At 42.5% G+C, this 24,761-nt stretch overlaps 1 protein-coding gene and 1 long non-coding RNA gene across 2 annotated transcripts; one reads left to right on the top strand and one right to left on the bottom strand.

The window, feature by feature from the left end:
- The first annotated feature begins 6,137 nt into the window (after nucleotides 1–6,137).
- Nucleotides 6,138–20,995, top strand: LOC147610916 (uncharacterized). The gene is made up of 2 exons (XR_015263924.1): nucleotides 6,138–6,390; nucleotides 20,143–20,995. It is a non-coding gene; the product is annotated as an uncharacterized LOC147610916 (long non-coding RNA).
- On the bottom strand, nucleotides 19,782–23,603 carry LOC147610915 (beta-amylase 1, chloroplastic-like). Its single transcript, XM_086785577.1, has 4 exons — nucleotides 22,576–23,603; nucleotides 21,580–21,790; nucleotides 21,225–21,335; nucleotides 19,782–20,994 (listed from the first exon to the last, which is right to left on the bottom strand). Exons 1-4 carry the CDS (start codon nucleotides 23,280–23,282, stop codon nucleotides 20,191–20,193), a joined length of 1,833 nt encoding a protein of 610 aa, XP_086641703.1. The 5' UTR covers nucleotides 23,283–23,603; the 3' UTR covers nucleotides 19,782–20,190.
- Between the last annotated feature and the right edge of the window lie 1,158 nt (nucleotides 23,604–24,761).

The following is a 24,761-nucleotide window of genomic DNA, read 5'->3' as shown; positions in this document are numbered from 1 at the left end:
TGATGACCATGAATACTCCTCCATACAAGCTTGGGACAAAGTTTGCATGATTAGACGGTGCCAAAATCATACCTTGTTTGTTCTCGCCACATTTGAAATAGAACCATTGATCAAACCTGCTTGTCTTGAGATAGAATTCCCTTTAAAATACCATGTAGCCAGTCTTGGCCCACCTTGTTGACACTAGGGCTAGTCATAACATGTTTCCTTAGGAGATGTGGACCTCATTAGGCCACCCAACACTTGCACCATCCTCAACAACCATTACCACGATAAACAATTCCTAATCTATGAGACCATCGGTGGTTTTAAAGTTGAATTTTATTTTAAAACTAAACCTACATCATTTTACAAATTTTATGTGACCCCCCATAGGTAGAATGAAAGAGAGAATCATCCTTGGGAGGGGATTGATTGTAGCCCACTGATTGTGTAGTCTATTGGCAGAAAAGAACTATAACACTCAAGCTTCCGTATCTATACCCTTAGTGGATGAGGACGCCCTACACCTATCAACATCCTTCACTTACAAGCCATCACCTCAAGTAACCTAACACTCAACACTCCTCTTGCCTCGCCATGTTGACCACCTCCTCAAAAAATTATGGAGATCAAATATAGCGAGGATGAAGGCCACCCCCCAAACCTTAACCTCAACAACAACAACCCTTCAGGGAGGTCATGGGTTCCCAAGAGTACCTTGGCTAGATGAGGGAAGCGTGATGTCCAAGCAAAGATATGGCAGTAGAGCAGCAGCAGCCACCAGAAGCCTACCCATGAGTGGAGATCTGTTAACACAATAGAGTTTTACCCCCAACCCCTGAGCACCATTGGATCCCCTTGTCAAGATGTTAGAAGCTTAAGGCTTCTATACGACCCTTCTATTTTGAAAATATTGGGGGAAGAGAGAGAGCTTGAGCTCTTGTAAGCACACACACACACACAATAATGGAGAAGACACATAGTGATGGAAGGCTAAAATATTCTTCTACTTGTTGCTCTTAAAAGAGGTCTACGAAAGATAAGTGAAAAAACAAATATAAGTACTAGAGTACTATGTATAAGCATTTCATAATGTGAACATGCTAAGTAGGTGAGCTGGCAAGGTAAGTATGCCATAACTCGGTTGGACTATGTGTAGTCCGGCTGTAGAATTACTTGCGAGGATACGTCGTGTTGAGGCTACCAAAATGCATAAGTGGTGTAAAGGTGGAATGGTCACCCATCAATGTCAGCTCGTGTTAAGATTGACATCTCAACACTCCCCCTCAAGCTCAACTCCATCTCCAAGACTCCAAGCATAGTGTAGAATTTGTGAAGATTCTCTTCTCCTAAGGCCTTGGTGAAAATGTTAGCTACCTACTCCTATGTGCTGACATACACAAGATCAACATCTCCTGCCACATGATCTTCTCGTCGAAGTCATAGAGGAACCCAGTATATGTGTTTGGTCTACACATGAAACACTGGGTTCCTAGCCAAGTGTATGCTACAAAGGTTATAGATGACAACCTGCATGTCCACATATGCAGCCCTAAATCTCAAAGTAGCTTACCTCACAACGCCTCTATACTCTATCTCTATAGTTGACAAGGCGGTTGTTGGCTGTTTGTGCTCCACGTAATAGTACTACTCCCAACAAAGGAAAACATAAACCTGCTAGTAGATCTTCTATCCAAGATGCTACCAACCCACCAGTGTATCTATACACCTGCAATCGTATACCAGCCTCATAAAAGAGGCCATATTCCACTGTAGACCTCACACTATCCAAATGTGGCTTCTTAGGAGCCTGCATAAATTAGATCTCCAACCCAACTGTGTGGTTCATGTCTGGCTTGGTGATCGTCATGTAGATCAAGCTGCCCACTATCTTCCTGCACATAGTGGCATTCTCCAGAATCTCACCTATGTTTGCACTCAGCTTGCCATTCTAATCCAATAGTACAAAAATTACAACCAACAATACCATATATTTGGACAACATCATGTCCAATGCATACTATCCCTCAGACGTCCTATGATGACCTCAATGGCAAGAAAGTATCTTAGCTTACCCAAATCCTTCATGTCAAACTTCTTCTTAAGGAGACCCTTTACATTCTGAACTTTCTTACCACCCCAACAATCAAGTCATCCACATAGATGGTGATGACCACCACAAACCCCTTATCACTCTTTGCACATAGAGTGAATGACTAGCATCTACCATATGAAAGCCAATAGTGATAAGATACTGTGAAATCTTATCATGCCATGCTCGTGGTGCCTGCTTCAAGCCATACAAGGCTTTACGTAGCCTGCACACATAATTTAGGTGACTTAAATCCTCATAACTAGGTGGCTAGTCCAAATATACTTCTTCTTGTTGTTGCTTCTCACGATGCAAGAACATGTTCTTAACATCCATCTGATGTAAAACCCAAACTTTTGACACATCCACACCACTACAATAATAGCTCTCACGTTTTGCCATCTTGGTAACAACGGGGCTAAATATCTCCTCATAATCAATGTTGTAGGTATGAGCATAGCTCTCACGTTTTGCCATCTTGGCAATAACGGGGCTAAATATCTCCTCATAATCAATGTTGTAGGTATGAGCATAACCTTTGGGTGGCAACCAATCTCACCTTGTACAACATGCTAATGCTTTCATCTGAGTTATACTTCACTTTGTAGATCCACTTACATCCAATATCCTTTTTACCCTGAGGTAAAGACACCAATTCCCATGTCTTATTTGCATCCAATACAGCCATTTGTTCATCCATGGCTTTCTCCCAATGTACATGCCCAACAACATTCTCAAAACATGTGGGTTCAACCTCTTGCTGCACAACCTTTGCCATATATTCATAATGGTGAGCTACATAACCATCATAGTTAATTCTTAAACAAGGTTTTTGACCCTACTCGACATGCATGTTCTTGGGATCTATCCTTGGTGTCCTTGTGGTTGCCTTAGTCTTCCTTGCACCAGCTGTCCTAATAGCTAGAATTCTAAACTCCTCATCAAGGCTTTGCTATGATCTACTAAACTCTCCATCAACTTATGAATGCCCTTCTGAAATGTCAGGCATACTGACTCATCAACCTTCTCTTTACCTTTATGTGATGCACTTGCTGAGCCTGCAAGATTGATTTTCTAACACAGCCTACCATTCCATGCTCTATCAATAGATCCATTGCTCTAGAGGACTCTCTCGATCCATTCATCAGTGACTGTGATTACTGACCTATATTCTACACAACCATCTGCTCTTGTGTATCATCTAATCGAGTCTTTTACAGTAGTATACCAATTGCTCATCTCATCATCAAGGACAATCCTTGCTCACCCTCATCTCATGTGTGACAGGATTATAACATGTGTACCCCTTTTTCTTAAGGGAGTAACTAATGAACATTTTAGCCTTTAGATCCAACTTAATGTGTAACTCATCAGGAATGTGTACATATGCAATGCATCCAAACACTTTCATGTGTGAAAAATATGGTTTTCTGCCAGTATACTGCTCCTTTGGAGTCACTGTGTATACACATAAATGCACACACACACTTGCACACATACGCACAACACACACAGATATACACATGCACGTGCACGTGTACGTGCATGCACACACTCGTGTGCAATCATACACACATGCACGTATGCACACACAAGTATTCGTGCATACGCACACACGTACACACACATGCACATACTTACACACGTGCACCCACACACACAAGCATATAGATACACACCCACACTCTTGCGCACGTGCACATACACGCACACGCACACAGAGATATACACATGCATACACATTGACGCATGCACACACACACACACACACGGGGCAATACACAATTGCACGTACATGTACACAAAGTTGACACACAGTCACATACAATCGACACATACACAGTCTGAGCGTGAGGGCAGCATGAGCCGCCTTCATTAAGGCTTTACGACTTGATGGTGCACTCACATAGACGTGCACACACACTATCGACACATAAAAGCACATATAGTGGCACGCACGTGCACGGATGAAGTTGGTATGCACACAATTGACACACGTATACACATGCAACTCCACGTGTATGCAAGCGCGCGCGCGCACACACACACACACACACACACATGTACACTATTTAAGTGCAAGGGTCTATACCTGTAGTAGCACGCGAGAGAGTGTGTGTGTATGTGAAGGTGCACGTGTGGGTGTATATGTGTGTGTGAGAGAGGGTGCACGTGTATGTGTGTATGTGTGTGAGAGAGAGATGTGTGAACCCACACACATGTACACATACATATTTATAGTAGAGTTCATCCTAACAAAACCTTATGAGTGTATTCACACATATACTCAACTCATATTCAAATATAAGCTCACAAGTTGGTACATAGGACAATTGAAATATTATCTCAAGGTGATTGCTAAGTTTTATTTTTATACGTGGGTCCACGACTTGCATGCTCCCTCCTGCCACATGCTCTCTCTTCTGAAGGTGGCACAACCACTCCAAAAGCAATGTGAGAAACTAAACCCATACCTACCACGTGGCAGGTTCTCTCTCTTCTGAAGGTGGCACAACCACTCGAGAAGCAATGCGGGAAACTAAACCCATACCTACCACGTGGCAAGTTTGGGAGCTTCTCTCCGACCACGTGGCACATGATAGCAATGTAATACCAAGAGGGTAGCGTGCAGCCGCATCAAACCGTATGTCAAGTACTAGTACTAATAGTGTGTATTGACCTTGTTACCATAAGTCTGTGCACCCCTAGCACTTCTTACTAACCCCCTAACTCATTTACCACTACTAAATTTGCATGTGTCTCACAAATCCTCCCCTTAGAAGTGGATGCAATCCTTGCATAAGTGCATATAGAAAGTTTTGCCAAGAATGCAAGTAGTGGCATGGCTAACCAAGCAAAGGATAAGAGTTGCAAGGTCAGTTGCAGCAAGTTGTGAATTCCAATAGATTACTAAAAATCATTGAGGCTCAATAGGTGAGGTTACGATGGTAGGCAAGGGTCGTTGGAGCAGGTATGGTTTTTTATTTTTAAAAGGTGGGGACGTCGTGGACTTAGGTTTCAAGGATGTTTTGAGGGGCGTATGCATGTGGAGCACGCGGACGCTCTAGAGTTTTCTAGGGTCGCCCTTCTCTCTCTCTCTCTCTCTCTTCAATCGACTCTGGTAATTCTCCCTTCTCTCGGAGTTGTGAGGACAGTTCGAGAGAGTGAACTTGTGAAGAAAAAGCCAGAAAGAGACAAGCAGAGTTCCCAGACGATGCAAAGAGAGAGGTGATGCCGCCTGAACACCACCCACTATTTAAGAGTTTAAAGAGAGAGAGAGAGAGAGAGAGTGAGCTTGTCTCTCGAACTCTCCTCACAAGGAGATGTGACCCCTCTCACTCTCTCTCACTCTCCTCACATGACCTCTCGCTGTCGAAATCTGCTTGGTCGTCTGCATCACCTGCTTGGTCGTCTGCATCACGACCGAGCGACCTGTTGGTCTGTATCTTCCTTGGCCGCACGATCCAAACCTTAGCATATACTGAGGTTCAGCTGCAGCCACACCTAAAACTTAGCATATGGGATTAATAAATTAATGTACGTCTAGTCTGAGTTATGAAATGGATGAAGATCAATTTAACAAATTAATGACCCAATTATCAGTCTTGATTTGTTATATAAGAACCAGCCGAACAAGATCAGAAATTTTAAATACAGACAGACATTATAATTCTCAAGTCACATACAACCGGCCATTTCGTGTCTAAACTTTTCACTGACAGACAAAACTCCACATACAAACAGCCACTTCAACTGCTACTTCAAGAATAGACTTTTCACTATGTTTGCCAATCTGGACAGGCGCTCAAGGTAACGGATGACAATGGCGTGGCGTTGGGACAAGGGTTTGTGATGAGTGCTCACATTAGAGATAAGATTATAGGGGTCGGAACCTTTCCCTAGTATGACGTCCTCCATATCTTCCCAGCTATTTACCGAGTCTAATGAAACCAGTGTACCAAAATACCAAAAAGAGTTGTAATTCAAAATGAAGCAAAAAAATACAAGAGATTTGAGGAATATATATATATATATATTTAGACACATGAACGCTTCTAAAGAAATGATTTTACTTAGAATTAATTGGATTTTCGTTGCTGTTGATGTGGAAAGTCTTAATTGTATGCTCCATGAAGACTCAAGGTCTTCAATTTCAGGTCCTCTTGCAGAGGTGGTCCTTTGTTTCCTGGGATTATTATGAAACCCGACTGCAAGCTAGAAACAGGACTTCTTTGAAGAGCTTTGAGACAACGTATTGTTGAAGGGTTGCGTTATATGATGTGGCAAATAACTGTGGCAGAACTGTACAAAAGAGGGTAGCTCCTTATTTCATCCAACAAAAATCTGTGAGCCTCTTTGGTGTTTAGGCCAACGCAGCTGCAGCTTCTTGAACAAGTGGTCGTGTTGCATGGACAAGCTCAGATGCTTTGTGCTCTTCATCCCATTCACTAGAAGTCTTTCCCTCTGCCATTTGCCTCACAAAACGCACAAACAATCGCCAATTATCACCCTGAAACAAACTTTGACTCATCCTCAGGAAGGTGAAAGCACACATTGGTTCATAGGTGGCCCCATGCGGATCGTCATGGAACATCAATCTTGAATTTTTGACCACCTGCCTGTGTGCTCCATCGTCAAAGCGAGGCAATGCATTCTCTCCAGCAACGGGCACTTCTGCTTTCCTTGCCGCCAAAACCACTTGCTTAATCAAATTCTCAGGAGAACAGCGAGCTTCAGCTGGCTGCTCAAAGTCTTTCATCTCAATGCAAGTGAAGTTCAAAACAACACCATGCCTACCAAACATTTTAGCAATTGGCAGATACCCATCCCGGAAACGAGTATTATAATAGCCAGCCGTCAGTTCAGCAGGATGGGAGCGTGAGCCATAATGCCAGTGGATACCAGCAACTTTTCCTGAAAGTTTAACCCCACTGGCTCTGAAAATACCCTCTGCAGAAGTCAGTATCCTCTCTCCATGCGCAAGCAACAAGTTGGAGTACCACTCTAAGAAGAATGCTCCGTAGGGTGAATTCCATCCTCCTTCCCTTCTGAAAAAATCAGTATCCTCTGGCCAATTATTGTAGTATACATAAACTTTGTACCTAAGAAAATGAGGACTTTTGACTATCTAATGCTTAATCAAATTATGTAACTATATTTCCAACTTTGAATATGATGTTCCAACAAAAGAACTTGAAACGAAATTCCTTGATTTACTAGGAGAGATTAGCCACTAAAGGTAAACAAATGCCTGTTTTTTTACTGTTTACAGGGTGCCTGAGTGGACAAAACTGGGCACCCTGATCTTGCAACCACCCATGATTGACCCGAGTTTGTAGGTATGCTGTAACCCTAAGAGCTGCTATGTTGAGACTTCAACAATAAATATCATTTGGTTGCAACAAAGAGAAAAAGAGTGGGTAGAATGTTTACGTTAGATGTACGCATGCTTGAGGTGAAAACAACTATGTTTGCATAACGTGCAAGTGTTGTGGCCGACATAGATATTTGGCACAAACGTATTGGTCATGTGAATGAGCAGCAATTGCTCACACCATCCAAATGTGGTTTATGAGGAACTTTCATAAATTGGCTCTCCAACCCAACTATGTAGTTCAAGTCTGGCATGGTGATCGTCATGTAGATCAAGCTACCCCTATACATAGTGGGATTCTCCAACATTTCACTTGTATTCACACTCAGCTTGCCATTCTGATCCAGTGATATAGAAATGGGCTTACAACCATCCATACCATATTTGGACAACATGTCCAATGCATACTGTCTTTGTGATAGCCATATGCCCTCAGGCATCTTGATGACCTCAATGCCAAGAAAATATCTCAGCTCACCCAAATCCTTCATGTCAAACTTCTTCTTGAGGAGACCCTTCACATGCTCAACTTCCTGCTCATTGTCACCCCCAACAATCAAGTCATCCACATAAATGGTAATGATAACAATCCCCTTATCACTCTTTTGCATATAGATTGAATGATCTGCATATGCCATATGAAAGCCAATGGTGACAAGATACTCTACGATTTTGTCATGCCATGCTCTTGGCACCTATTTCAGACCATATAAGGCTTTATGCAGCCTGCACACATAATCTGAGTGACTAGGTGGCTAGTCCAGATACACTTTTTCTTGTAACTCACCATGCAAGAATGGATTCTTTACATGATGTAAGACCCAACCTTTTAATGCAGCCCCACTGTAATTACATCTCTCACGGTGTTGCCATCTGGGCAATGGGGCTGAATGTCTCCTCATAATCAATGCAGTAGGTTTGAGCATAACCTTTAGCTGGCCAATCTGGATTTGTACCATTCGAGCAAGTAAGATGGCAAAGTGCGTTATGATAGGTTGGGCATGAAACCATGTTACGGACGGGAATCCAGGTCCTCCACACTCCACCGATCGCTCTGACCGTCAGTGCCCTCCGATGGCTTCGACCGTTGTCAACGTTGGTGCCCTTCGACCCCTCCGACCACCAGTGCCCTCCGACGGCTCCGACCTTCATCACCGATCGGGCCCTCTGACGGATCCGACCGTCACATCACCACCGGTGCCTTCCGACGGCTTCGACCGGCATCACATCCAGTGCCCTCCGACCACTCTGAGACCGTCGGTGTGCTCCGACCACTGGTACCCTCCGACGGCTCCAACCGCCATCACCGCCCAGTGCCCTCCGACCATCACCACTGTTGGTGCCCTCCGACCATCGTCAGTGTCGGTGCCCTCCGACATCTCCGACGTGCTTGGCCAACTCCAATGGCACTCAAGGAGGCAACACCCTTCTCTCTTTCCGGAGGGATGGCGAGATCCTCTTGAGCACCATCTTCCTTTTCTCGGCAGAATATCTTCTCTCTAGATCTTCCCTGTACACTACATGATGAGGGTTGGGACTTCGAGGAGGAGGACGCCTGAGGAGGAGATAAGGGGAGCACTCTCTCGGCACACGAGGGGATATATAGACACACACTCTTAGAGATAGACACCCTCTTGTAGGACATACATTGTAGCACATTCTTTGTGTTGGAGCACATTCTCTGTGTTGTAGCACATTCTCTGTGTTGGAGCACAGTCTCTTTTGTATCATTCTTGTCTATAGTTTGGTATACAGTGTTGCACTCTTGTGGTGTTTTGTCTATCTCTCTGTGTGAGTGTGGTCAATGGTGGGTGTGGTGCACCTTATAGAGCTAATATGATAGAGAAAAAAGAAATCCAATGTTAGATAAAAGAACTTTTAGAGAGAGGTTTGATTAGATGTAGTAGCTCAACTTATGGTGCTCCTGTACTTTTGGTCAAGAAAAATAACTGCACATACCATATGTGTATTAGACTATAGAGCCTTAAACAAGATTACGGTAAAGAATAGGTATCCCATCCCCAGAGTTGATGACTTATTGGGATAAATTGAGAGGGGATATGAAATTTAGCAAGATTGATCTTAAGTGTGGCTATATCAAGTAAGAATGGACAAGGAGGATGTGTTTAAGACTACATTCAAGACTCAATCCAGTCATTATAGGTTTTTTGTAATGCCCTTTGGACTTACCAATGCTCCTGTGACTTTTAGGCACATGATGAACCACATATTCCTCAAATATGTCTATTTTTGTGATTGTTTGTTTCTTGCATACATTTCTAGATCTCCTAAAGAAGGCTAAACAATTCCATTGGACTAATAGACATGATTCCATTGTACCAAATAGACATGATTCCATTGTACCAAATAGACATGATTCCATTGGACCAAAAGTCATGATAGATCTTTTCAAGATTTGAAAGAAGCTCTTATTCATGCCCCTGTGTTACAACTTCTTGACTTTACTAGACCATTCTTTGTAGTTGTGATCGATGTCAGTGGATATAGGGTTGGGGCAATCCTCATGCCCTTTTCTTATGAGAGCCACAAGCTGAGACAATTAGAGTAGTGCAACTATAGTACATATATGACAAGGAATTGATTATTGTAGTAATGCTCTTAGGCTTTGAAACATTATCTTATGGGTCTCAAATTCCTAATCAAGACTAATAAATAGAGTATTAGACACACTTTCTCAACCCTTGATTTCAGATATACACATCAACGAATGGATGTCTTTTATTTAGAGTTTTCAGCCACAATGATATAATATCAACCTAGCAAGGAGTTATTTGACACCATAAAGGATTTGTATGAGCAAGATTTGGATTTTTCGGAGTCTTAGAACTCAATGAAACATAAAATATAGATTCCTACTCATATAATGAAGGATATATTTTCTTCTAAAAAAATATTATATCTCACATAACCATTTAGATAGCTTATTTTAAAGGAGATGCATCAACCTCCATACATGGGTCATAGAGGGGTATCCTCTACATTACATTCTATGGATAGAGAGTTTTATTGGCCTAAAATGAAAAAGGATGTAGCTAGATTTATTGTCGAGTGCATGACTTGTCAAAAGATCAAGAGGTGCAAAGGCAAGACTCAAGGCCATTGATGTCATTACCCATTGCCAATGAACCATGGGAGCATATATCAATGGACTTCCCTCTGTGAATCCTAATGACATGGTTTGGACTATAGTAAACCTCTTTTGTAAATAAGCCTAGGTTATTAAAGACATGATTTGGAATATAGTGAGCCTATTTAGTAAACAAGCCTCGTTTTTGCATGGTTTATTCCATACAAAAAGGCATTGACATCTCAACAAGCCGCACACTTGTTTATCAAGAAAATCTTTGTACATCATGGATTACCGTTGTGAGGCTGGAAAAACAAACCAAAAAAACATGTATATTTGTGTTGTTTGTGTATCAAACAATAATGGTTGGTTTGTACTTAGGGTAGGCATTATAGCATGTTTGATCTTCAGAGAGAGAGTAGAGGGGGTTGTGCTTGAAATGCATTATTACATTTTGCATTTTTATAGCATTATGCTGGATGCATTGTGTGGGAATGTCATAGCTCAAGAGATGATGATGTATCTTGTCAAGAGCTCTCCATGATTGATATGTTTTGAACCCAATAGTAGCACATTGGTAATGATACCTAGGCTGGTAAACTTTGACAATGGTTGCTTGAGAAGACTGGGTGCAGTGGTTCATCATTTCAAGAGTTTATCATCACAAAGGCTATTTTTTGTGGCTTATTCTAAGAAGAGACAAGGTTTGGTGATGGTGGCCGAGGTTGGGTAACACTAAGGCATGACCAATATTTTGATTGGCTGCTAGAGTGATAGCAAGGTAGTTTTTTATCATGTATATAAAGGTATTGTACAAAATCATTTAAAGGGTTTTCACCAAGGTATCTAATACCTTAGTGGCCACCATTGGATATAAAAACAACACATCAAGATTGATGCAGCCGTGTGAATAAGTTGGCAGAAGAACTAGTCATCAGAATCATCTCGACCATCGAGACGAAGTGAGCTCGACAGAATTAGCAGTCGCATGGGAGCATGGCATGAAGTTGGTGAGGGTTGTCTTTCTGAGTTGTATAGCAAGCACGTGAAGAAGTCGACACGCAAATGGCAAGGGAAGACTCAACTGTCAAGGAAGATTCTAAGGCTTGGGTTGCATAAACAGGTGAGCTTTTGGAGGACCCCACTATGTACAAGCACATAGTGGGTAGCTTGATCTACATCAACATTATTAGGCCAGACTGAGCTATGTTGTTAGACTTGTGAGTTAGTTTACGTAGGCCTTTGGAAGCCACACTTAGATGTGGCTAGATGGATTCTCAAGTACATAAAGTCTACAATTGATTATGGACTTTTTTATAAGGCTAGCAAAAAGATACAGCTACATGGGTACACACAGATGCTGATTGGGTTGGTTGTGTCATATCTACTAGCTTTATGTTTTCTTTTAAGACTGCTGTTGGAATTGGAGTGGTAAGAAATAGCCGACAATTACCTTATCCAGTATAGAGGTAGAGTACATATGCAGTATAGAGGTAGAGTACATATCCAGTATATAGAGGTAGAGTACAAGGGTGCTGCTATGGCAGCGTGTGAGGTAGCTTGGCTTCAAAAGCTACTTGATGTGCCCATGTTGATTAGGGCCATTGTCATTTATTATGGTGCTTATCATACTAGGATAAAGTATATTGAAGTGTATTATCACTTGTGAGGGAGAAGGTCTTAGCAAGTGATGTAGATTTGGTATATGTCAGCAAAAACAGAGACATGTAGCTAAGATCTTTACGAAGGCACTGGGTACAGAGAATCTCTACATGTTTAGGAGCTTACTTAGAGTGAAATGTGTGGAGTAGAGCTTGAGGAGGAGTGTTGAGATATTGGTCTCAACTAACATAGTAAACATTGATGACCCACCCTAGGTGATAGCATCCACACTTGCACGGTTGGTGAGATTATGGTTGATATTATGCCGCCAGTGGATGACATGCTATGTGATGGCCACATTTGGATTACTAGAGTATGGCATAGTTATAGTGCCATCTCATAGTTGGGTTCACACTATGGACCTACCTTGTATAATTTTAGGAGGAGAGTACTTTCCCTTATAGTATGTATTCTTATCTTTATTATATAATAGATTGAGAGAAGAAGAAGATAGAAGAAAACTCAGCCATCCATCTCTCTATTAGGTCTTTCTCTCTCTTATGTGTGTGTGTTTTCTTGCAAGGATTTCAAGCTCTCCCTCTCCCCTACATTCACTTTATAAGACCACCTCTAAGTGAGTACAAGTGAAGCTAGTATAAATATTGCATGAGGGACAGTAGGCCTCAAAATCTTCTCATCCTTGGAAGTTCAAGTCTCAATAAGTTCTCTTTTATAAGGAAATTCTCAACTTTGGAGAGACTTATCCACCTGAATGATTGAGAACTTAAGAGCCCACACTCTTGAACCTGAAGAGGAGGAGGATGAGCTATGCCACACTGAGTGCTCTTCTTCCATACCCATGACAAAATGAAAGCCAAAAGTGCCCATGAACAAGCTGGAACACTTAATACGATGAAATGAAAGCTAAAAGTGCCCACACGAACAAGCTGGAACACTTAATACAATGAAATGAATGTCGTGTTACCTACTATCACTTATAAAGGAATGATGGTCTTTGAAATCTTAGATATTGGTGCTGGTGATTATGCTAGTGTCAACATAATCATCAAGGATTTCTAGGAGGCTTGTGGAAGCCCACATCTTGTAGGCACAAGCCTCTTGGTTAAGCTTGCCAAAATGGAAACACAACTAAACCTTTTGGCATCCTTTAGCTTATAAATTTAAGACCTTTGGGCTAAGTTTCCACCACACATTTGTGGTGATGGATTTTCAAAGAAGATGGTCATACACCATAATCCTCGGAAAACCTTATATGAGAGACACAAGGTTGGTTCACAATTGGGAAAGTAATCACATATACGTACGTAAGGGTAACCAGTCCTTGGAGGGATAATAATTTGAAAATAAAGAAGCCTCATCCCATGGGTTGAGGCATTCTTGCCAATGAATTTGTGATACAACCACTTAGACCACATCTATTGATATCTATAATGTTGGATGGTGAAGATGAGGACCAAGAATATGATGCCCTCCAAGCATGCTAACTTCAAGGATTGATATCTATAGAGCTTATAAGAATATGTTGGATGGTAAAGATGAGGAACAAGAATATGAGCCCCTCCCAGAGCATGCAAACCAAATTTAGGTTTTCGTGATGACCATGAATACTCCTCCATACAAGCTTGGGACAAAGTTTGCATGATTAGACGGTGCCAAAATCATACCTTGTTTGTTCTCGCCACATTTGAAATAGAACCATTGATCAAACCTGCTTGTCTTGAGATAGAATTCCCTTTAAAATACCATGTAGCCAGTCTTGGCCCACCTTGTTGACACTAGGGCTAGTCATAACATGTTTCCTTAGGAGATGTGGACCTCATTAGGCCACCCAACACTTGCACCATCCTCAACAACCATTACCACGATAAACAATTCCTAATCTATGAGACCATCGGTGGTTTTAAAGTTGAATTTTATTTTAAAACTAAACCTACATCATTTTACAAATTTTATGTGACCCCCCATAGGTAGAATGAAAGAGAGAATCATCCTTGGGAGGGGATTGATTGTAGCCCACTGATTGTGTAGTCTATTGGCAGAAAAGAACTATAACACTCAAGCTTCCGTATCTATACCCTTAGTGGATGAGGACGCCCTACACCTATCAACATCCTTCACTTACAAGCCGTCACCTCAAGTAACCTAACACTCAACACTCCTCTTGCCTCGCCATGTTGACCACCTCCTCAAAAAATTATGGAGATCAAATATAGCGAGGATGAAGGCCACCCCCCAAACCTTAACCTCAACAACAACAACCCTTCAGGGAGGTCATGGGTTCCCAAGAGTACCTTGGCTAGATGAGGGAAGCGTGATGTCCAAGCAAAGATATGGCAGTAGAGCAGCAGCAGCCACCAGAAGCCTACCCATGAGTGGAGATCTGTTAACACAATAGAGTTTTACCCCCAACCCCTGAGCACCATTGGATCCCCTTGTCAAGATGTTAGAAGCTTAAGGCTTCTATACGACCCTTCTATTTTGAAAATATTGGGGGAAGAGAGAGAGCTTGAGCTCTTGTAAGCACACACACACACACAATAATGGAGAAGACACATAGTGATGGAAGGCTAAAATATTCTTCTACTTGTTGCTCTTAAAAGAGGTCTACGAAAGATAAGTGAAAAAACAAATATAAGTACTAGAGTACTATGTATAAGCATTTCATAATGTGAACATGCTAAGTAGGTGAGCTGGCAAGGTAAGTATGCCATAACTCGGTTGGACTATGTGTAGTCCGGCTGTAGAATTACTTGCGAGGATACGTCGTGTTGAGGCTACCAAAATGCATAAGTGGTGTAAAGGTGGAATGGTCACCCATCAATGTCAGCTCGTGTTAAGATTGACATCTCAACACTCCCCCTCAAGCTCAACTCCATCTCCAAGACTCCAAGCATAGTGTAGAATTTGTGAAGATTCTCTTCTCCTAAGGCCTTGGTGAAAATGTTAGCTACCTACTCCTATGTGCTGACATACACAAGATCAACATCTCCTGCCACATGATCTTCTCGTCGAAGTCATAGAGGAACCTAGTATATGTGTTTGGTCTACACATGAAACACTGGGTTCCTAGCCAAGTGTATGCTACAAAGGTTATAGATGACAACCTGCATGTCCACATATGCAGCCCTAAATCTCAAAGTAGCTTACCTCACAACGCCTCTATACTCTATCTCTATAGTTGACAAGGCGGTTGTTGGCTGTTTGTGCTCCACGTAATAGTACTACTCCCAACAAAGGAAAACATAAACCTGCTAGTAGATCTTCTATCCAAGATGCTACCAACCCACCAGTGTATCTATACACCTGCAATCGTATACCAGCCTCATAAAAGAGGCCATATTCCACTGTAGACCTCACACTATCCAAATGTGGCTTCTTAGGAGCCTGCATAAATTAGATCTCCAACCCAACTGTGTGGTTCATGTCTGGCTTGGTGATCGTCATGTAGATCAAGCTGCCCACTATCTTCCTGCACATAGTGGCATTCTCCAGAATCTCACCTATGTTTGCACTCAGCTTGCCATTCTAATCCAATAGTACAAAAATTACAACCAACAATACCATATATTTGGACAACATCATGTCCAATGCATACTATCCCTCAGACGTCCTATGATGACCTCAATGGCAAGAAAGTATCTTAGCTTACCCAAATCCTTCATGTCAAACTTCTTCTTAAGGAGACCCTTTACATTCTGAACTTTCTTACCACCCCAACAATCAAGTCATCCACATAGATGGTGATGACCACCACAAACCCCTTATCACTCTTTGCACATAGAGTGAATGACTAGCATCTACCATATGAAAGCCAATAGTGATAAGATACTGTGAAATCTTATCATGCCATGCTCGTGGTGCCTGCTTCAAGCCATACAAGGCTTTACGTAGCCTGCACACATAATTTAGGTGACTTAAATCCTCATAACTAGGTGGCTAGTCCAAATATACTTCTTCTTGTTGTTGCTTCTCACGATGCAAGAACATGTTCTTAACATCCATCTGATGTAAAACCCAAACTTTTGACACATCCACACCACTACAATAATAGCTCTCACGTTTTGCCATCTTGGTAACAACGGGGCTAAATATCTCCTCATAATCAATGTTGTAGGTATGAGCATAGCTCTCACGTTTTGCCATCTTGGCAATAACGGGACTAAATATCTCCTCATAATCAATGTTGTAGGTATGAGCATAACCTTTGGGTGGCAACCAATCTCACCTTGTACAACATGCTAATGCTTTCATCTGAGTTATACTTCACTTTGTAGATCCACTTACATCCAATATCCTTTTTACCCTGAGGTAAAGACACCAATTCCCATGTCTTATTTGCATCCAATACAGCCATTTGTTCATCCATGGCTTTCTCCCAATGTACATGCCCAACAACATTCTCAAAACATGTGGGTTCAACCTCTTGCTGCACAACCTTTGCCATATATTCATAATGGTGAGCTACATAACCATCATAGTTAATTCTTAAACAAGGTTTTTGACCCTACTCGACATGCATGTTCTTGGGATCTATCCTTGGTGTCCTTGTGGTTGCCTTAGTCTTCCTTGCACCAGCTGTCCTAATAGCTAGAATTCTAAACTCCTCATCAAGGCTTTGCTATGATCTACTAAACTCTCCATCAACTTATGAATGCCCTTCTGAAATGTCAGGCATACTGACTCATCAACCTTCTCTTTACCTTTATGTGATGCACTTGCTGAGCCTGCAAGATTGATTTTCTAACACAGCCTACCATTCCATGCTCTATCAATAGATCCATTGCTCTAGAGGACTCTCTCGATCCATTCATCAGTGACTGTGATTACTGACCTATATTCTACACAACCATCTGCTCTTGTGTATCATCTAATCGAGTCTTTTACAGTAGTATACCAATTGCTCATCTCATCATCAAGGACAATCCTTGCTCACCCTCATCTCATGTGTGACAGGATTATAACATGTGTACCCCTTTTTCTTAAGGGAGTAACTAATGAACATTTTAGCCTTTAGATCCAACTTAATGTGTAACTCATCAGGAATGTGTACATATGCAATGCATCCAAACACTTTCATGTGTGAAAAATATGGTTTTCTGCCAGTATACTGCTCCTTTGGAGTCACTGTGTATACACATAAATGCACACACACACTTGCACACATACGCACAACACACACAGATATACACATGCACGTGCACGTGTACGTGCATGCACACACTCGTGTGCAATCATACACACATGCACGTATGCACACACAAGTATTCGTGCATACGCACACACGTACACACACATGCACATACTTACACACGTGCACCCACACACACAAGCATATAGATACACACCCACACTCTTGCGCACGTGCACATACACGCACACGCACACAGAGATATACACATGCATACACATTGACGCATGCACACACACACACACACACACGGGGCAATACACAATTGCACGTACATGTACACAAAGTTGACACACAGTCACATACAATCGACACATACACAGTCTGAGCGTGAGGGCAGCATGAGCCGCCTTCATTAAGGCTTTACGACTTGATGGTGCACTCACATAGACGTGCACACACACTATCGACACATAAAAGCACATATAGTGGCACGCACGTGCACGGATGAAGTTGGTATGCACACAATTGACACACGTATACACATGCAACTCCACGTGTATGCAAGCGCGCGCGCGCACACACACACACACACACACATGTACACTATTTAAGTGCAAGGGTCTATACCTGTAGTAGCACGCGAGAGAGTGTGTGTGTATGTGAAGGTGCACGTGTGGGTGTATATGTGTGTGAGAGAGAGGGTGCACGTGTATGTGTGTATGTGTGTGAGAGAGAGATGTGTGAACCCACACACATGTACACATACATATTTATAGTAGAGTTCATCCTAACAAAACCTTATGAGTGTATTCACACATATACTCAACTCATATTCAAATATAAGCTCACAAGTTGGTACATAGGACAATTGAAATATTATCTCAAGGTGATTGCTAAGTTTTATTTTTATACGTGGGTCCATGACTTGCATGCTCCCTCCTGCCACATGCTCTCTCTTCTGAAGGTGGCACAACCACTCCAAAAGCAATGTGAGAAACTAAACCCATACCTACCACGTGGCAGGTTCTCTCTCTTCTGAAGGTGGCACAACCACTCGAGAAGCAATGCGGGAAACTAAACCCATACCTACCACGTGGCAAGTTTGGGAGCTTCTCTCCGACCACGTGGCACATGATAGCAATGTAATACCAAGAGGGTAGCGTGCAGCCGCATCAAACCGTATGTCAAGTACTAGTACTAATAGTGTGTATTGACCTTGTTACCATAAGTGTGTGCACCCCTAGCACTTCTTACTAACCCCCTAACTCATTTACCACTACTAAATTTGCATGTGTCTCACAAATCCTCCCCTTAGAAGTGGATGCAATCCTTGCATAAGTGCATATAGAAAGTTTCGCCAAGAATGCAAGTAGTGGCATGGCTAACCAAGCAAAGGATAAGAGTTGCAAGGTCAGTTGCAGCAAGTTGTGAATTCCAATAGATTACTAAAAATCATTGAGGCTCAATAGGTGAGGTTACGATGGTAGGCAAGGGTCGTTGGAGCAGGTATGGTTTTTTATTTTTAAAAGGTGGGGACGTCGTGGACTTAGGTTTCAAGGATGTTTTGAGGGGCGTATGCATGTGGAGCACGCGGACGCTCTAGAGTTTTCTAGGGTCGCCCTTCTCTCTCTCTCTCTCTCTCTTCAATCAACTCTGGTAATTCTCCCTTCTCTCGGAGTTGTGAGGACAGTTCGAGAGAGTGAACTTGTGAAGAAAAAGCCAGAAAGAGACAAGCAGAGTTCCCAGACGATGCAAAGAGAGAGGTGATGCCGCCTGAACACCACCCACTATTTAAGAGTTTAAAGAGAGAGAGAGAGAGAGAGAGTGAGCTTGTCTCTCGAACTCTCCTCACAAGGAGATGTGACCCCTCTCACTCTCTCTCACTCTCCTCACATGACCTCTCGCTGTCGAAATCTGCTTGGTCGTCTGCATCACCTGCTTGGTCGTCTGCATCACGACCGAGCGACCTGTTGGTCTGTATCTTCCTTGGCCGCACGATCCAAACCTTAGCATATACTGAGGTTCAGCTGCAGCCACACCTAAAACTTAGCATATGGGATTAATAAATTAATGTACGTCTAGTCTGAGTTATGAAATGGATGAAGATCAATTTAACAAATTAATGACCCAATTATCAGTCTTGATTTGTTATATAAGAACCAGCCGAACAAGATCAGAAATTTTAAATACAGACAGACAGCATAATTCTCAAGTCACATACAACCGGCCATTTCGTGTCTAAACTTTTCACTGACAGACAAAACTCCACATACAAACAGCCACTTCAACTGCTACTTCAAGAATAGACTTTTCACTATGTTTGCCAATCTGGACAAGCGCTCAAGGTAACGGATGACAATGGCGTGGCGTTGGGACAAGGGTTTGTGATGAGTGCTCACATTAGAGATAAGATTATAGGGGTCGGAACCTTTCCCTAGTATGACGTCCTCCATATCTTCCCAGCTATTTACCGAGTCTAATGAAACCAGTGTACCAAAATACCAAAAAGAGTTGTAATTCAAAATGAAGCAAAAAAATACAAGAGATTTGAGGAATATATATATATATATATATTTAGACACATGAACGCTTCTAAAGAAATGATTTTACTTAGAATTAATTGGATTTTCGTTGCTGTTGATGTGGAAAGTCTTAATTGTATGCTCCATGAAGACTCAAGGTCTTCAATTTCAGGTCCTCTTGCAGAGGTGGTCCTTTGTTTCCTGGGATTATTATGAAACCCGACTGCAAGCTAGAAACAGGACTTCTTTGAAGAGCTTTGAGACAACATATTGTTGAAGGGTTGCGTTATATGATGTGGCAAATAACTGTGGCAGAACTGTACAAAAGAGGGTAGCTCCTTATTTCATCCAACAAAAATCTGTGAGCCTCTTTGGTGTTTAGGCCAACGCAGCTGCAGCTTCTTGAACAAGTGGTCGTGTTGCATGGACAAGCTCAGATGCTTTGTGCTCTTCATCCCATTCACTAGAAGTCTTTCCCTCTGCCATTTGCCTCACAAAACGCACAAACAATCGCCAATTATCACCCTGAAACAAACTTTGACTCATCCTCAGGAAGGTGAAAGCACACATTGGTTCATAGGTGGCCCCATGCGGATCGTCATGGAACATCAATCTTGAATTTTTGACCACCTGCCTGTGTGCTCCATCGTCAAAGCGAGGCAATGCATTCTCTCCAGCAACGGGCACTTCTGCTTTCCTTGCCGCCAAAACCACTTGCTTAATCAAATTCTCAGGAGAACAGCGAGCTTCAGCTGGCTGCTCAAAGTCTTTCATCTCAATGCAAGTGAAGTTCAAAACAACACCATGCCTACCAAACATTTTAGCAATTGGCAGATACCCATCCCGGAAACGAGTATTATAATAGCCAGCCGTCAGTTCAGCAGGATGGGAGCGTGAGCCATAATGCCAGTGGATACCAGCAACTTTTCCTGAAAGTTTAACCCCACAGGCTCTGAAAATACCCTCTGCAGAAGTCAGTATCCTCTCTCCATGCACAAGCAACAAGTTGGAGTACCACTCTAAGAAGAATGCTCCGTAGGGTGAATTCCATCCTCCTTCCCTTCTGAAAAAATCAGTATCCTCTGGCCAATTATTGTAGCAGCCAGCATCACATGGTCCTCCAAATGCCCACTGAGGCTTTCCAATTGCATTAGCTGCTGCTTTCAAGCTAGACAACATATACTGCATACATGAAACATAAATTAGATTCTATGATACAGCACTAAATTGACATCACAACATACATAAACTGCGACTCAGGCCACCTGAGAGAAGTGCATCTTGAATACTAGCATATGCATTACTTAAACAAACTCATATCACATCACGCCACAGCGGTGGTAGCTACAACTACAATCCCTCAGTGTATGGATATCAAAGAAGACTTGATGGAATGTCTAATAGGTACATACCGTATCATAGCATTGAAACTCGCCGATTCCTGGGAACCTCCAAGTTCCATTGCTTTCAGGGTAAGACGGATATCTTAACTCTCCAGCAGGTCCCATACCAACTTGGATTTCCTGCAAAGGAAGACCAGAATTGATTTAGGAGATTGACATACAGAAGCATCAGCTGTGGCTTGCAAAGGAATGAAAAATTTCAGTCCAGATAACCTATCACTACAGGTGGATGTGTGTATTTGAGAATTACATGAACGTTCAGTCTAAAACCATGTGATTACAGACAAAAAACCTCCAAAAAAAATATTTTCCAGTAAAAAACCAGAGTGCACAACTTGTTTTAAGAAGAAAAGGTGTAGCTTACCATAACAGTTTCCCCCAAGTATTCCTTGAATGTGTCCCTGAAGCTTCTCATGTAGTCAGAATATACTTGCACAGGTGTTCTTCCCTTCAAAACTGGGAGAGTATCACAACCAAGGGACAGGTACTCATAGTTCCTTCTGCCGTGTTTGTCAGTATACGCCAAATTAGGATCACGGTCAATCTCTTCCACCACCCATCTAGGTAACGGGATACTGCAAAAAACAGGGCAGGCATTCAACATACAGAGATGACATTGGATGGGAATTCCCATCTAGGTAAAGAAACACTGCAAAAAACAGGACGCACATGTATGCAATGCCAAAAAAGCATATTACTCGCTTGATATCCCAACTCCATATTTCCCACGATTTAACCCCTTCAAAGGATCCCTAACGACGTATAGACAAAGGGCTATGGGTCAACAGAAAGCCATCCCTGATACTGAAGGACTATGCAGGTTATGAATCATTAGAAATCCTAGATTAACAAATGTAAAGCCTAGATAAGCATGTCAGATGGCCATACAAAGCAGACTAACGTCTTTACATGGACTATGCAGAAGGCTATGAATCAACAAATGAAAGAAAACCTAGATAAGCATATGTCAAATGGCTAGAAAGCCCTACATCCGTAAGGGCCGTAGAAAATAGACAAACATCTCTACGTGAATCTCTATTTCCAGTTTAACAATACAATCTCTACTTTTATATGAGCTATCAACTTAGAGGACCTGGCAGCTAGAAAGCCCTTCATCCACCATAAGACCCCTGTAAAAAAGCAAACAGATATGTCTATAAAAATTTCTGTAACGTGATTTCGACCCTATACACAAAAATGAGGCTTGACCGTAGTAGAGGCTAACCTGGGCTTTTTCTTCTTTTACTCAGAAACGCAAAAAAATGTATACAGATCTTAAGCGAAAGGCTTGAATCTGGGCTTTTACTCCTTATACTTAGAAAACAGAGAAGTAAGTGCTAAACGCAAAGAGAGTACATACAAGCATGAGTCACCGACGTTGCCCCCGCACTGGTGGAAGGACATAACGGCTTGCACTTTGAGGCCATGCTTCTTCACCATGTCGATCAGCTCCTTGTATCCAGACCAATCGTAGCGACCGGGCACCTCTCTCTCCACGACACCCCACCACACATCCATCATGATTCCCTCCACGCCCGCGCTCTTCAGAGCAAGCAGGCTAGCATCCATAGCTCGCTTCCTATTTACAGTATTGTTGCAAGGGTTGATGCTGTCGAGGGGGAGCATGACATAGACAGGGACTCCCGCCGATGGTCCCTTGTTAGTAGCCGATTCGCGGGAAGCATACTCCTTCTGCACCGTCGAAGATTGTGGCTCGTCGAGCAGAGAAGGGAACCCTGAACTGGAGGTCTGGAAAGCTCTGCAGGCAGACGCGCAAGCCTGCGCCTGGCCTCCGCTTTGCCTTCGCCACCAATCGTCAGAGGCCGCTGCAGAACGCGAGGTCGAAGCGGAGGCGAGATCGGTTTCCCAGCAGGTCTGGGTGAGAAGATGGTGCGGGAGAGACAAGTGCGCTGAGACGATGCACACACGGCTAGCTGGAGAACCTCTCGACTTTGAAGCAGACGACGGGGATGGATGCGAGGGTAAGAAAGGCAGAGAAGCGCCCGCGAAGGAGCTTGAGAGGGAGCCGATTTGGGAGGATGCAGCAGGCGAACTAGAGAGAGCCATGGCAGAAAAAGGAAATCTGTCTATGGCGTTACGCTATACAAGTATACAAGGGGTAGAAGAAGCAGGCGAGGGTTAGGGTTGAAGCTACACTGGAAACCGAGCGATAAAAGGAAGGACAGGTAAAGCGATACAAAAAAAGAGAACGAAGCGGTCAACAGGAAGCTCGTTAGAGAACCCTAGCTATGGCGAGGACGAAGCTTTACACACAGATCGGGCAATGGCAAGGAGGAAGCTTTACACAGAGGTCTGGCTATGGAAACGGACGGCGAGAGGCAGTCTATACAGGAATACAGAATGCAGACGCAAGTGATGCTTATATCGCTAGCAACAACTTGAGTACAGAGACGTGTGCCTAGCAGGCCTCACCACGCACGTGTACAAACGCAACTCATGGACGCGGTGCCGTAAGGGCCCACGTTGTTACCACGTCAGGAACTGTGCTTTTTCCAAAAGACCACGATTGCAACGTGGCAGTGTCCCGTTGGTTACGTGCCGGAGACAGCTGGCAGCAGCCCCTTCGTTACCAGGAAACTTTCCTTGCGTCTCAACCACTTCTAACCTTCCTTTTTTTTCCTTTTATTTTTTTTAAGGGCGGCTTTTATATTAGAAAAAAGAACGAGAACTATCCAGTGTCTTGTGGCCAAACTCAAAATTTCCTTTTTTTAAAACTTTTTTTAAATAAAGCGCGACTATATTAAAGGATAAAGAGAAAAAAAATTAATTTTCTCCATTTTATCAACATATGATTGTCCCACAAGTCACACCTTCTCCTTACCATTATACTTACAATAATCTAACATGGCCTTCCCTCGATTGCTCACATAACCAGTGTAATTTTCCTGAGTAAAATTTAAAATTCTCGGTTGGAATTCGGCATTGTCTTTAATTTTAAGGGATGAAATTTACATGTTTTAGTTATAAATCTTGGAATTAGTATGGTTTTTATGGTTTTTTAGGTCTAAATCGCGGTTAGGCTTTAGCATTGCCTTTAATTTTAAGGGTTGAAAAAAACATTTTTTCCGAGCACTGTAAGTTCACTCTAAACTCCACTGCATTTTCAATCATTCATGGTTTAGGGCACAGCAACCATCTTCAACACGAGATTGTAGGAGTCTTAAGTCATGTCTCAATCACGTCCATCCCCAAAAGTATTTTCACGTGATCATTAATAACTCCTTTTTATGCCCTTGCTTTCCAATAATAATTGAATGTCCCACCTTGTTTTTTCTTAAGAAATATGAGTATTAGTTGCCCACAAGTCATGCCTTGCTCCTCCAAAATAACCTACTCCTCACAATTGTAACATGAGTTGAGGGCTTGATGCACACATTAGTCAATTTTAATGCTTACAATCAAACATTGCATTCACTCCACTCTAAATTACAATACACGCCACCAATTTGTTCAAGTGGTTCAAGGTTTAGGGCAAACAAGCATCATTACCACGAGGTTGTAAGAGTCTTAAGTCATGTCTCAATC

The sequence above is a fragment of the Cibotium barometz genome, chromosome 48, assembly GCF_041138505.1.
Source record: "Cibotium barometz isolate CiBa-2024 chromosome 48, ASM4113850v1, whole genome shotgun sequence".
Taxonomy (NCBI): Eukaryota; Viridiplantae; Streptophyta; class Polypodiopsida; order Cyatheales; family Cibotiaceae; genus Cibotium; species Cibotium barometz.
Note: the sequence above shows the minus strand (reverse complement) of the source record. Positions and strands in the feature narration are given on the sequence as shown.